Below are 12,285 nucleotides of genomic sequence, written 5' to 3' on the forward strand. Positions count from 1 at the left end.
AGCCTATACATATACTTTTCATTAGCAGAAGTGAAAATAAGTTAACACGTTCGCTACTGAGCGTCGCATATATGCGACGCCGCGGTCATTGCCACAGATCGAGGTATACATTTGAATCTTACACATAGACCGGCTGTCACTTGGAAAACAGTACACACAGACCACGGGCGAAAACCTGTGAGACAGTGATCATTTACATTGTAATACGCTACAATCGTGTTTGTAAATAAATTATTCTTGTTTCTTTGTATTTTTTATAACCTTTTGTAATGTCGCATATTTGCGACGCCCGGTCTACAGCGAAGACAATAGTGAAAATGATCACAGTTTTCTTAAAATAGACTAAACGTCGCATATATGCGACGGTTCATTTTTTTGTGTTTTAAGGTAAAAGTAAGTAAAAAATAAACAGATTATTCAAGAACAGTTTATAACTGAACAAATATAAAAGCTACATAGGATAATGCAGCATACATACTGCATACATACATACAGTGATGCAGAAAAGTAAAGGCCAGTTTTTCCAACTATTATATGACGTCACCAATCATCATATCCACAGACCAAGCGACGCAGTTGTGCGTCAGACATCTCTGTAGACCACTGCAGGGAATTCAGTGCCTTCAAATAGACCACTACAAAGATATAAGCACTTTAATAACATTAGAACCCCGACGCAAATATGCGTCGGCAGTCTATTTTAATGTGACTAGCCGTCGCATATATGCGACAGCAGTCTATGGGTGGAAACCGGCCGTCGCATATGTGCGTCGCTGGTCCATGTGAATAGAAAATTTCGAACTATTGCAGTAGCGAACGTGTTAAAATTGTATTTAGAAAGTAGAAACATGATCATTTTTAACATTTTGATTTTTTCAATGGTGTGGATGATAAATGTATGAGGTATACAACACATTAATCATAACTCCTTACCTGATTTTTATCGAGCTCACAATTTTTGTATTCTTGCTCACCCTCATTTTGAAATGTAACAATAACAAAACCTACAAATATGTTGACCATGAAGAAAGCAATGATGATGATATAAATGATGTAGTAAGCAGCTACTATTGGACGGAAGTTGTGTATTGGCCCTCTGTTTTCTGCGTTAGAATCGATAGACACATACAGCAAACTGAAAAAGAAAATTAACGAGTAAGTAAAAGACTTTACAGAATCATCTAACTATTCATCATTCTACTATGCATTTTACTATCATTTTATCATTTTACTATGCAGAGTAAAATTGTGAAGTGAAATAGCAACATTCAACATTATAATGCATTTTCACCTATAAACTGATAGTTAGTTATCAGAACTTATATGAATCAGTTAAATTACTTTATTGGATGATATTCAATAACTAGTACATTAGTGCTACACACATAAATGTCTACCTCTGTTGACACCACTGTCAATATCTAGATGAAGAGTTCGGTTTCACTGGTGATTTAAACTTTGCTGATCTCTTGCCTAAAACCTTGACAAAGCAAGGATAGATAAACGGGTTAAGACTATTAAGGAACCTAAACCCTACTGTCAGTTTCAGCAGTCAAAAATCTTGGTTTATTCTGTGAAAACTCCCTATGGAGTGCGGTATTGGTCAACCCATTTAGCCAAAATCAATTTTTCTTTGACCAAATTCAAATTCCCACCTTGCGTCAACAAGTGGCAGAACATTAAATCGATTCAGAAGGAGGATTAAGAAGATTTATGTTGTACCATGGAAGAGGTAGGAGTGGCAATTAAGACAATCTAGGCTAAAGATGGTGTCCGGCTGACCGGAAGAATCAAGAATTAATTGTACTTGCATTATGATGACAGGGAAAAGTTCTATGAATTGTACTTATATTTTGTATGGGACCAGGAAATTTGTATTGATGAACACTAAAATCCTCCACAAACTGCCGTTTGTCCTCTCTTCACAAAGTCGTGTCACTTCAATTCAGTTCACAGAAGATTACTACTATGTTTCCGTGATCGCGAGAAATGATATCAACGTTGTCATGATCACGGGAGATGATCACATAGTGCTTTGATTTCATGAGACAATGCAAATAAAATGCAATGTAAATTGTTGATGTGATCACAAATTTTCCTGGATATAAATTTTAATTTAATCTTTCATGAGCTTTGTTTAATTCAGTTAAGGTTTGGTGATTGATTAGTCATAATTAATATATTAATTATTACTTTTAATGGTATATGTTGATTCGTCAATTAATGTTATTTTATTTTGTTATATCTTTTAATCTGACAAGTACATAGTGTTCTATCCTTATATACTGCAGATTTCTGTATATCTTATGTTCTTTTGTTAGGACAAAGAAAATGTTTGACCTATGGTGTTGAATACAAAAAACAACATGATAATTATACAAGTGCAAAAAAAAATTAAAACATTTGAAATAATATTACACAAGAGCATTAAATATTTAAAATATTATACTATGTTGATTGTAACATGTTAATGTTCTCATGTTAGTTATCCCTCGGATGATTATAATGAAATTTCAAATTACAGTACAAAACTCTGAAGCAATGAAGCAAAAGCAATTAGAAAAGAAAACTCTGTACTTATATTTTCCAGTTAGTAAAACCTGAAGCCAAAATTATTGTTTTTGTATACCGGTAACCTTAAGTTTGAGCCGACCAATATCATTATGTAACAAAATATTTAAGTATTAAAAATCAAAATATGTGTGATTTTTTGATACATCAAAAACACATTAAACTACTTGCTATGGAATTTTAAAGTTGTTACATAGATTTATCATTTCTGTATGGAGGTAGCCTAGATTTAGATGTAATCAAAGCTTGACTCAATTCCTGGAGAGCTACTTACATTTTTCTCAAAGTTATAACTGAGTGTTTATGTGATGTGTAAGAGCACAATTTAAGCATTAAAACTCTGATACTGAAACTGAACTTGACTGAACTGAACTTGAAACTGGCAATATCGTGCATAGAATAAAAATAAAATAAAAATAAGTTATAGAAGAAGTCTGTGAATCATAGTTTAGAATATAAAAAATATGATACTAAACCGTTATGAACTGCCAATTATTTGCTCATTATTTACTTAAAAACAGGATTGGTAGAAAAAATATTTATGAATAGGTTTAATAGGTTAGCACAACATAAAAGAGCTTTAAACTTCAATATATAGTGCATAGTTGTCAAATATAATTAGGAAATGGATAAAATAATGTAAAATAATTTGAGCCCTATGAAATAAGGAGTGAACATAAGCAACGGCCAAACTAACAAAATACAGCTGTAAACAACAGAACGAAAAATTATTAATGTGTGTCAAAAACCAACTAAATAGAGAAACCAATATGAAGGTGAAAAGAGCCGAGATGAAGAGACTGCCAATCCAACGGTATCCAACGATGAACAAGATTCTACTTACTTGGGCCAACCCTCAAAGGTGGAGACAGTAAACAATGTAAGCATTGCCTCTGCCACATTGTCAAAGTGAAACCGGTTTTTATCCCATTCTCTCTTCTCTATAGAAGGCTGATATATATCGCCTTCCGCAAAAGTGAGGTAGTGTCCTCTGAAATCACAGCCACAAGTTAAATCCACAACTCGACTATGGATTCCACACTTACCCAGGCCATCCTTCAAAAGTTGAGACTGTAAATAATGTAAGCATCGCTTCGGCGACATCGTCAAAATTAAAACGATTTTTTTTCCATTCTCTCTTCTCTATAGAAGGTCGAGTTATGTCACCGTCTTCAAAAATCAGATAATGACCTCTGAAACCACACATGATTTAAATTTATGGTTTTTGAACTATGATTAATTGAAATGTATTTAGTCTCAACTTATCACGATAACGCCATGCTGAAGCAATTATTTTCTTACTTTTGGTTGAAAATTAATTGTGAGTATAGAATGTTAAAGCAGTATAAATAATATGAGTGTAAATCCTCTATTTAAAAATAATTATTGGTCATGTTGTGGAGGGTTACTAAACTATGGTAGGTACTGTTATTAATAAGGCTATTATAGATTGTAGAATTTAAACTTTCTTTAAGTAACCAGGGCATTGATATATGGTTTAATGAAAATGTTAATAGAAAATCTCACGCGTCCATGTGATTGTTACAGTGGAACTTTACGAATAAAACAAGCACTAGGCTAGTTGCACACACAAATTTTGGAATGCAGAGTTTTTACGGTCCAAATTCCAACAGTGAACCACATTAGTGAACGGAACCGGGCACACACGGCGACCAATGCCGAGGTGGTAACAGTAACACAGTGGTGTACTTGACTAAATACACGCTTGCACACACATAGATCCATGTAAAATATGAACCAATTTTACAGTCCATAATCAAAGTATGTTTAGTTTCAATATTTAAATGTTTTCCATAGCATTGTTTGTCACTTTAAATTTAAATTCATTCTCATTCACAAATAAACTTATAAAAATAAATTAATTCAACAAATAAAAATCGGAGGTGTTACAGAGTCTGGTATGGGGAAAATATTTAAAATATAAATTTTGAAAGGTAGATCTCAGATCTGGCCATATCCAGATATAGTCTAATTTCAGATCTGGGTTCCATATCTGGACTCATTTCAGATCTGGATGCCAGATATGACCAGATCTGCGGCTGGACTCATTCCAGATCTGACAAGATTAACTAATATAAAACCAGATCTGGAAACACTTTACCATAATGGTATACAAAGCAAAGTAGATAAATGAAATCTTACCGGCACTCTTCTTCCGTCATCTTAGAGCGATCTGAGCAAGAATAGAATTTCCCCTGAAAACAAAACACTCGGGGATGAGTAATCTTGAAAAGTACAAGCAAATAAATGATTATCTTTAGTTTCTATTTTTTAAGCTATAAAGATGTTAGAAGGCAGAAGAAATCATTCAATTTTGATCAGTGCCTTTAATGCCTAGTTCATTCACTTACGAACATAAAACGGATTCATTGTGAACCTAAAATAAAAAAATAAAAAACAATTAGATCTCATGGATCAGTTAATGGCAGATATTAAAAGTAAAGAAATGTTTATTAAGATTAATATAAAATATTTAATACAGCATAAAATTAAATATAAATACACTAGTTTTTATGATACTAGTTTTCTCTTACTCATCTACTATACCTGAAAGGTGATAAAACATACAATAATTTAGAAAGTGAAATAGATTACAATGATATAAACAATAAAAACAATCATACAATTAAAATAAGTATGCTCGTACTTACCCTTAGGCTTCCATTTCATCCTAACACTTATATTAATGTTTATTTAATATTTATATCTTTATTCACTTGATTAATTTACCTGAATAAGCTAAATGTATCACATTTTGATATGCAAAATTTAATCGTATATTTATGAGGAAATATTAGCTGCCAAATAGTTATAGCTCAAGAAAAGTAATTAAACACTTAAAGCTTTTGTTGAAGATCACAGTCAGCTGTATCAAAACATGAAGGTTTTTTTACCCCAGCTATCCTTCTTAATCAAGTACACACAATGCTTCAATATTTATTCAAGATGTCCTGCTGTTAAAGATAGACTTTAGAGACTAGCAAAAGATAGACTTGGTGGTTTGCAAATTAATAACAAATTTTTGGTAAAAACAGATCACAAGACAGATGATATTTTAAAAGTTAGGGGGTTATCCAAACACAGTGCCCTATTTTTTCATAAATTGAAAAAATAAATAATCAATATGAGAAAGCTCTTACCTTTCAAATTTATATTAAAATTTGACCAAGGAACTTTGACGTGAGGAATTAGGGAATTGGAGGTTCCCAGACACAATTTATGGATTATTTCAATGTTTGTTCATACTTTTCAGTTTGTTTGTTCGTAACGTCTAATTCAGTACAGATATGCTCTAATTTTTTTTTATCACTGTGGTTACGTATGCTGTGTACATTTTCTAATAAACCATTAGTAATGAACCATACTCACACTTCTTCTATCTACAATTAGTTTTAACTTAAAAAAAGATTATACGATTTGGCTCAAGGAGTATTGTAGAATATTAATTACTGACAGGAATTTTAGAATATTGTTACAGGTCAAAATAATTCTTTGTAATAACAAAAATATCAATTTAACTAACTCTATTATATTAAATCTAAAATTTAAGTTGCATGAATAAGATTGTTGGAATAATTATGTTCCATAACTTAAAGTATCAGCATACCATGAGTAGTTTACCGTTTTGAAAATTTCTTGAATAATTACCATTGGACGTTTGCAAGTATAAAGCAAGGTAAAATTATACCTAATTATAATTATTATTGGGCCATTGAGTAATTATTAGGCTTGCAAAAGTAATTTTTAAGACAATTGTCACGGTTAGAAAATACTGGAAGTAATGATGCCTTAAAAATAACAAAATAAGGATTTCAAAAAGGTAAAATATAGTTTATGAATTGTTACATATTAAACATATTTATATTAACCATCTAAAATCGTGCTCTAAATGCTCTCTAACTAATCCTAATAAAAGAAAACACAACATTATTTCGTTGTTTAGTGCTGAAGCAACTATAATTCTTGTTACGCTCATATTACAGTAAACTACAACTAAATGTTAAAAGTAAGCTAATTAGTATGACAAAAAACCGATTCACCATGAGTATGAGATGTTAGGATACTAGTCACCATTTTTTACTGTGTTCTTTGAAACATATGTATAACAACCATGAAGAATAAACAATTATTATTGACATTTTAATTTGTAAAAACAACAAAATGCTTTAGAATTATATTTTGATACATTTAATACAATTGCACATTCAAATAAATTAAATTTAAAAGGGGACACAATATTTATTACTCTTTTCATTCTGAACATATAATCAATGTATTGACTTTGGTTGTACAGTTCTTAAATTTGAATTCTGAACAAAAAAAAATCTTCAGAGCTAAAGTCATAGTGACTTGATTGATAAGAGTTGAATAACATAATGTATCCATTGTATATGATCATAAATGATAATAAACGATCAGGTAGTTCTATTGTTGAACAGAAATATATTGTATTAAAAGTCAGCAAAGAGGATAGGCTATTAGTAAATTTTTTTTACATATTATATTTTTGCAATATTAATAAGTTTAGAACAGTGAAACATATCAGGCAGGTGGTTCTTAATAGTCAATTTGTAGAAAGGGGGTTTTAAAAATTATTTTTTTGTTCAAAATTATTTAAATATACATATCCAAATTCAACACAATTAATGGTTAAAAAAAGACCATCTTGCCATGTACATATCTATAGAAGACATAGTTGCTTCTTTGTAGCACTTATAAATAATGCTTTGCTTTTAAAATCAGGAAAACCAACTTTTAGTATTTGTATTGTCAGTTAAAGTTTTGTATGTCACCAAACAAACTACTGGTTATTGAGTATTTACTCAGTCTTTTACAACAAAAATACATTGAGATTATAACAGTTAATTGCAAAACTAAACATGCTAAGACATTTTGTACACCTATGTACAAAACAAACAAGATTTTTGGGTGAAATTGTATCAATGGATTGTTTATTTTTTACACATCTAATTGAACGATCAGAAAATCTGTATTTCATTACACACGGGCTAAATATTTAAAATATTTAACAAAGTAAATTAAGGTTTAACTTGCAATAAAATCATATATAAATAATTATTCATAGTTACCTGAACAGAAAAATGTATTAGCTATTCAAGAATTATAAAGTGTGTATGGATAATTTTTTATCTTCTTTTTTAATCTTTGATAGATGAACTAAAAAATATGTTCTTAACTTATTTTTTACCAATTTAAACTGTTTCAGGAAATGTGATCACGAAGTACAGTATTTGTATATAAATTTTCCAAACAATCAATTACATGGATTAAATCATACTTAGGAAACTTGTCTCAAAGAACAGTAATTTTGAAAGGTTATTTAATATCAAAGTCTCCTTCGGAAAACATAAAAATGGGTGTTCCACAAGGGTCTATCTTAGGACCTTAGCTCTTTTTACTCTATATAAATGATTTACCTAGAAATAATTCATAAAAAAATATCTTATATGTAGACGATGCAACTGCAATTATCAAAGCCAGGTCCCAGAGTGAATTCGAGCATAAAATAATCAAACTTTCTTTGAATTGGCAAGCTGATTTTAAGCTGATGACCTAAAACTTAATCAAGATAAAACTCAACTATTCAATTTTTGTACTTTACAATTTAAAGAAGGGTACAATTCAGAAATCATCTTTTAGGGTCAGTTGATACCACTTAGTACGGTAACAGTGCAAAATTCCTTGGTTTGGAACTGGATATTAATTTTTCTTGGAGTAACTGTATTGATAATATTATTAGTAAACTGAATTCTGCCTGTTATCAAATGCTAGTACTACGTAACTATAAATGACCTTAAAACTGGAATTAATATTTACTATGTTTTTTTTTCCAATTCCAAACTATGGGATTGAGTTGTGGGGATTATCGTGCGATTCAGCTAAAGTTTTTAAAGTACAGAAAAAGTTTTTAAGAATAATGACTTTCTCATATTTTAGGAAATCTTGTAAATCACTGTTTAGGGAATTAATAATCTTAACTGTTCCAAATTTATACATATTCAAAACATTAGTAATGGTACAATCCAACTATGAAATTTTGTTAAATGACAATTATGACCACATATATAACACAAGGTTTAAAAGTAATTTTTAGTTACCAATCCATTGTATGCGTCTCATTGAAAAGACACCAACATACACGGGAAAAAAGTTTTCAATAAGTTACCAGTAGGTTTAAAAAATATGGCCAATACAATGACATTTAAAAAGAATTTTCAAAATTTTTAATAAAAAAAAACACTACCATATTAATGAATATTTATTGTAAAATACTTCAAAAATCAAAGTCAGCCTTTTATTTTTAACTATAGAATGTAAGATTGACCAACTATGTATTTATTATAATTTGCCAATGTCACCTATTTTATAGCCATGCTATGTACACTCGTTCTTGTGACAATAAAGTTTGATTTGTAATTGACACATGCACTTAATACTCATTAAGTAGATATAAATTTCCTCTGGAAGTGTATAATTCTTTACAGTTTACATCATTCTGTATTGTAAGTCTTGAGTAAAATGATTCTGATTCTGGTTCTGTTATATCTTCAAGAGTGGAAAACTGGAAATATCACGATAAAAGAAAACAATAAATCTGTATTAATTACTGATCCTATTTGTTGTAATTAATTGATAGCTTTTGCATTTGATAAAAATGAAGAGCTCTTAGTATTGAATAAACCAATATAAGACAACAAACAACCACACAAATGTAAACAGGGAATAAAATAATTGACTTAGTTTAAGTCATCATATAAAAGTAACAATAAAAGTGGTTTGATTGAATCGTTTATGAAGTGGAAGTCTTATTGGAAATCTTTATTTTCAGCTAACCCCCCTATCGTCTACATTTCCTATGGCAATAAGGGATCTAAATCTTGGGATCCCGAATCCCGGCCAGTTTTTTATGCCTTGAATTCTTGGATATTTTTACACTGGGATTAACAGGATGTATACATATATTTTAAAATCATTTTTCATTAACTTGAAGAGTTTTCCTTGACATAAAGAGCGTAATTAAAATGGCAAACATAACGTGACAATTGGTGCTTGATGTGTTATTTTCTTAATAATACTGTAAGCCTAAAGAATAGCTAAAAACACACCAATTGCATTACTATTAAGAGGTTTGTATTTATCCTTCTATCTTTTTAATTTGTCCCAGACGCATGAGCTGATTATTAATTGTTTAATATAGTCCTAAACTGCATGCTTCATGTACGGCTGTTTTGTTATTTGAATCTTAAATTGTTTTATTGCTGCCAACATAACATGTTTACTGCTCTTCACTAATCCCTGATGCAGGCAAAAAAATTTGTTTTCATAGAAAAAAATAAATTAGCCAAAAAATGTGTTGATTTTGCCATTAAAAGTAACCTCTTTTTTTAGTTAGAAATTTTAGAGTGGAACCCTTACCTTTATCCTTACATTTTGATTTATTGAACAGAGCAGCTAAATTTTAGTTTTTGCTGTTCCCCGGTATAGTTGAAGTACGAGTTGTGTGTTTCATAAGTTTCTAGGATGACTGATTCTAATGTCTATACTGTTCATAAGAAAGATAGGTGATAAAAGTTCTGTGGTATTATTTTGACTCTGAAAGACAGCAAAAGTGTACAGTGTATAATTTTTGAGGCCAGTTTAAAAACATCAGGGGCTTGACAAAGGGACTCTACATTCATTTGAAATGTCTACAACTTGAATGTAATATATTAATAGAATTCCAGGATTGATCTCGATTGGTCTGGACCCCTGATGACAATACAACTGATGACTAAGATAGGTAACATCTCATACTATGAATACCCAAAAAATTGAGATAAGACTAAATTACTGATGTTTAAATTATGCCCCAACGCTAAATCGTCGTCTTGGTCACTTTAATTTTGGTGCTAAAAGCAATCAGGAGTTCAAATAAATACTACTTTCATACTTGTAATCCATGATGAGATTTTTAAACCTAGGCCTATATAAAATCACCACACAAATTTTTTTTCTGGGATCAAAATTACTTTTTGATTGCTGAAAGAGAGGAAATATATTTTAGTTAACATTTTAAAGAATGAAGGACAAAATTCTAACATTTCTAAAGATCACAGAACTTTAACAATACAAATTCATGTTTGCTGATTTTTATTTGCTGCTATAGGATTCAAACATTGTAAAAGCGAGGTACATCACAGGAAATATTTATACAATTATATCACAGCTATAACATTAACTACCTATAGCTATGATGGAAGCAGCTATGAATCTGGGGTTTAAAATGTGGAAACTGGAAAACAACATAAAAACAAAACACATTCCAACCACAAGTGGACATATGCATCTTATGTCATTGGAAATGTAAATTTTGTGTGACTTCAGTTAATGAGATAGTATGAGCTGCTGTGGACTTAAATAAATAACTAAAATAAAACTTTAGAATACGTGTTTATCTTTTTTTTTAAATGTGTCTCAGTGATATCAGCAAGTTCAAAATGAAGTAAATAAACACTTAAACACAACGCTGGTCTGTTTTCAGATATGTTTCAGGAAGTAGGGTGAATGTACCTGTCAATGACAAAAAATAAAAATAAAAATAAAAATAACAATACAAAATAATAAAAAAATTTTATGTCTAATCGATACAAAATAAAGTAATTTTGATTTCATTTGACTCTTCATCTAGTAAATTACCGTAAAATTTAACCTCCTGTCAAATTTTGGTTATAGTGTATCCACATAAGTTATGATGAGATTGTGTGTTCCCTAGCAAGCACTTATCCATCAGAAAACAACATCCATAAAAAATTGATCCAAATCTAGCTAATGACCGTCATTAACTAGTTATAACCAAATTTGTAATCCAGTAAATGACCAGTTGTTTAAATAATTGTTGGTTAGGATTAATGAGTATTGAGTAGGCCTACAGAATTGTATCTTCAGTTTCAATTAATAATTAAGAACCATGATAAATTACAACCAACCATTTGTATGAGACGCCATAATGGGAGGCTTGAAGATGAACTGGTTGGAACACTTAATTTTGTTTATGTTACAAAATAATTATTGGCACTTTGTTTTAAACCAGTGACAGGGTAGATTCCAACCAATCTCCAAGTGATAGACTAGGCAAAACAAAAACTTAAAATGATGTTTTTTTTTTAATATGAGGTTCTTTTATACGATACAGTCATTCACTAGTACACTCACCCCCTGTAGTTCTGAGTTCTGTAACTGATATGAACAGGGTCGAATAACAATAAGAAACTGCATAATAGAAACGTTTTGAAAAATCAAACTTAATTCTTGGTATTTCTCTGTGTCAAAAGTTGTAAGAATAATGATTATGGGAACATCATTGAATTGCAAAGTGTTTTGTAAGCGTTACTGTTGATTAGAAGGTGTTATATGTCTCTTTTCCATCAGAAAGTTTTATCACTGATTAGAGGTGTTGAAAATATAGGTTTTAGTATTACATGATCTGCTTTCGTAACAAGGTTCTGGCAGGGGCAGTGTCTTAATGCATTTAGTAGCTAAGGCTCGGAGAAAGAGTTATGAGGCGCAGGGGGGGGGGGGGGTAGAAACAAGAACAGTACAGTACAGCCGGGACTTCCTAACATTGCCACATTGTTTATGTACAGAATTATATTACTTCATACTGGGTTGTTTGGAAAATGGAAACTCCTTATC

General features: G+C 30.6%; 1 protein-coding gene across 13 annotated transcripts in view; it reads right to left on the reverse strand.

Moving 5' to 3' along the window:
• The window catches only part of LOC129005578 (muscle calcium channel subunit alpha-1-like), a 304,273-nt gene that overhangs the window by 77,037 nt on the left and 214,951 nt on the right, over nucleotides 1-12,285 (reverse strand). For all 13 annotated transcript variants that reach the window (XR_008491839.1, XM_054434499.1, XM_054434502.1 and 10 more), the window contains exons 24-26: nucleotides 4,735-4,787; nucleotides 3,618-3,764; nucleotides 934-1,135 (exon numbers count right to left, since the gene is read on the reverse strand). Coding sequence is in view for 12 of the 13 variants with exons in the window: in XM_054434499.1 (XP_054290474.1) it covers nucleotides 934-1,135; nucleotides 3,618-3,764; nucleotides 4,735-4,787 (402 nt within the window). In the remaining variant the exon portion in view is untranslated. The remainder of the gene's footprint in view (nucleotides 1-933; nucleotides 1,136-3,617; nucleotides 3,765-4,734; nucleotides 4,788-12,285) is intronic.

Source organism: Macrosteles quadrilineatus, unplaced genomic scaffold, assembly GCF_028750875.1.
Source record: "Macrosteles quadrilineatus isolate MER2022 unplaced genomic scaffold, UCM_ALF_1.0 Scaffold_24__1_contigs__length_1734639, whole genome shotgun sequence".
NCBI lineage: Eukaryota > Metazoa > Arthropoda > Insecta > Hemiptera > Cicadellidae > Macrosteles > Macrosteles quadrilineatus.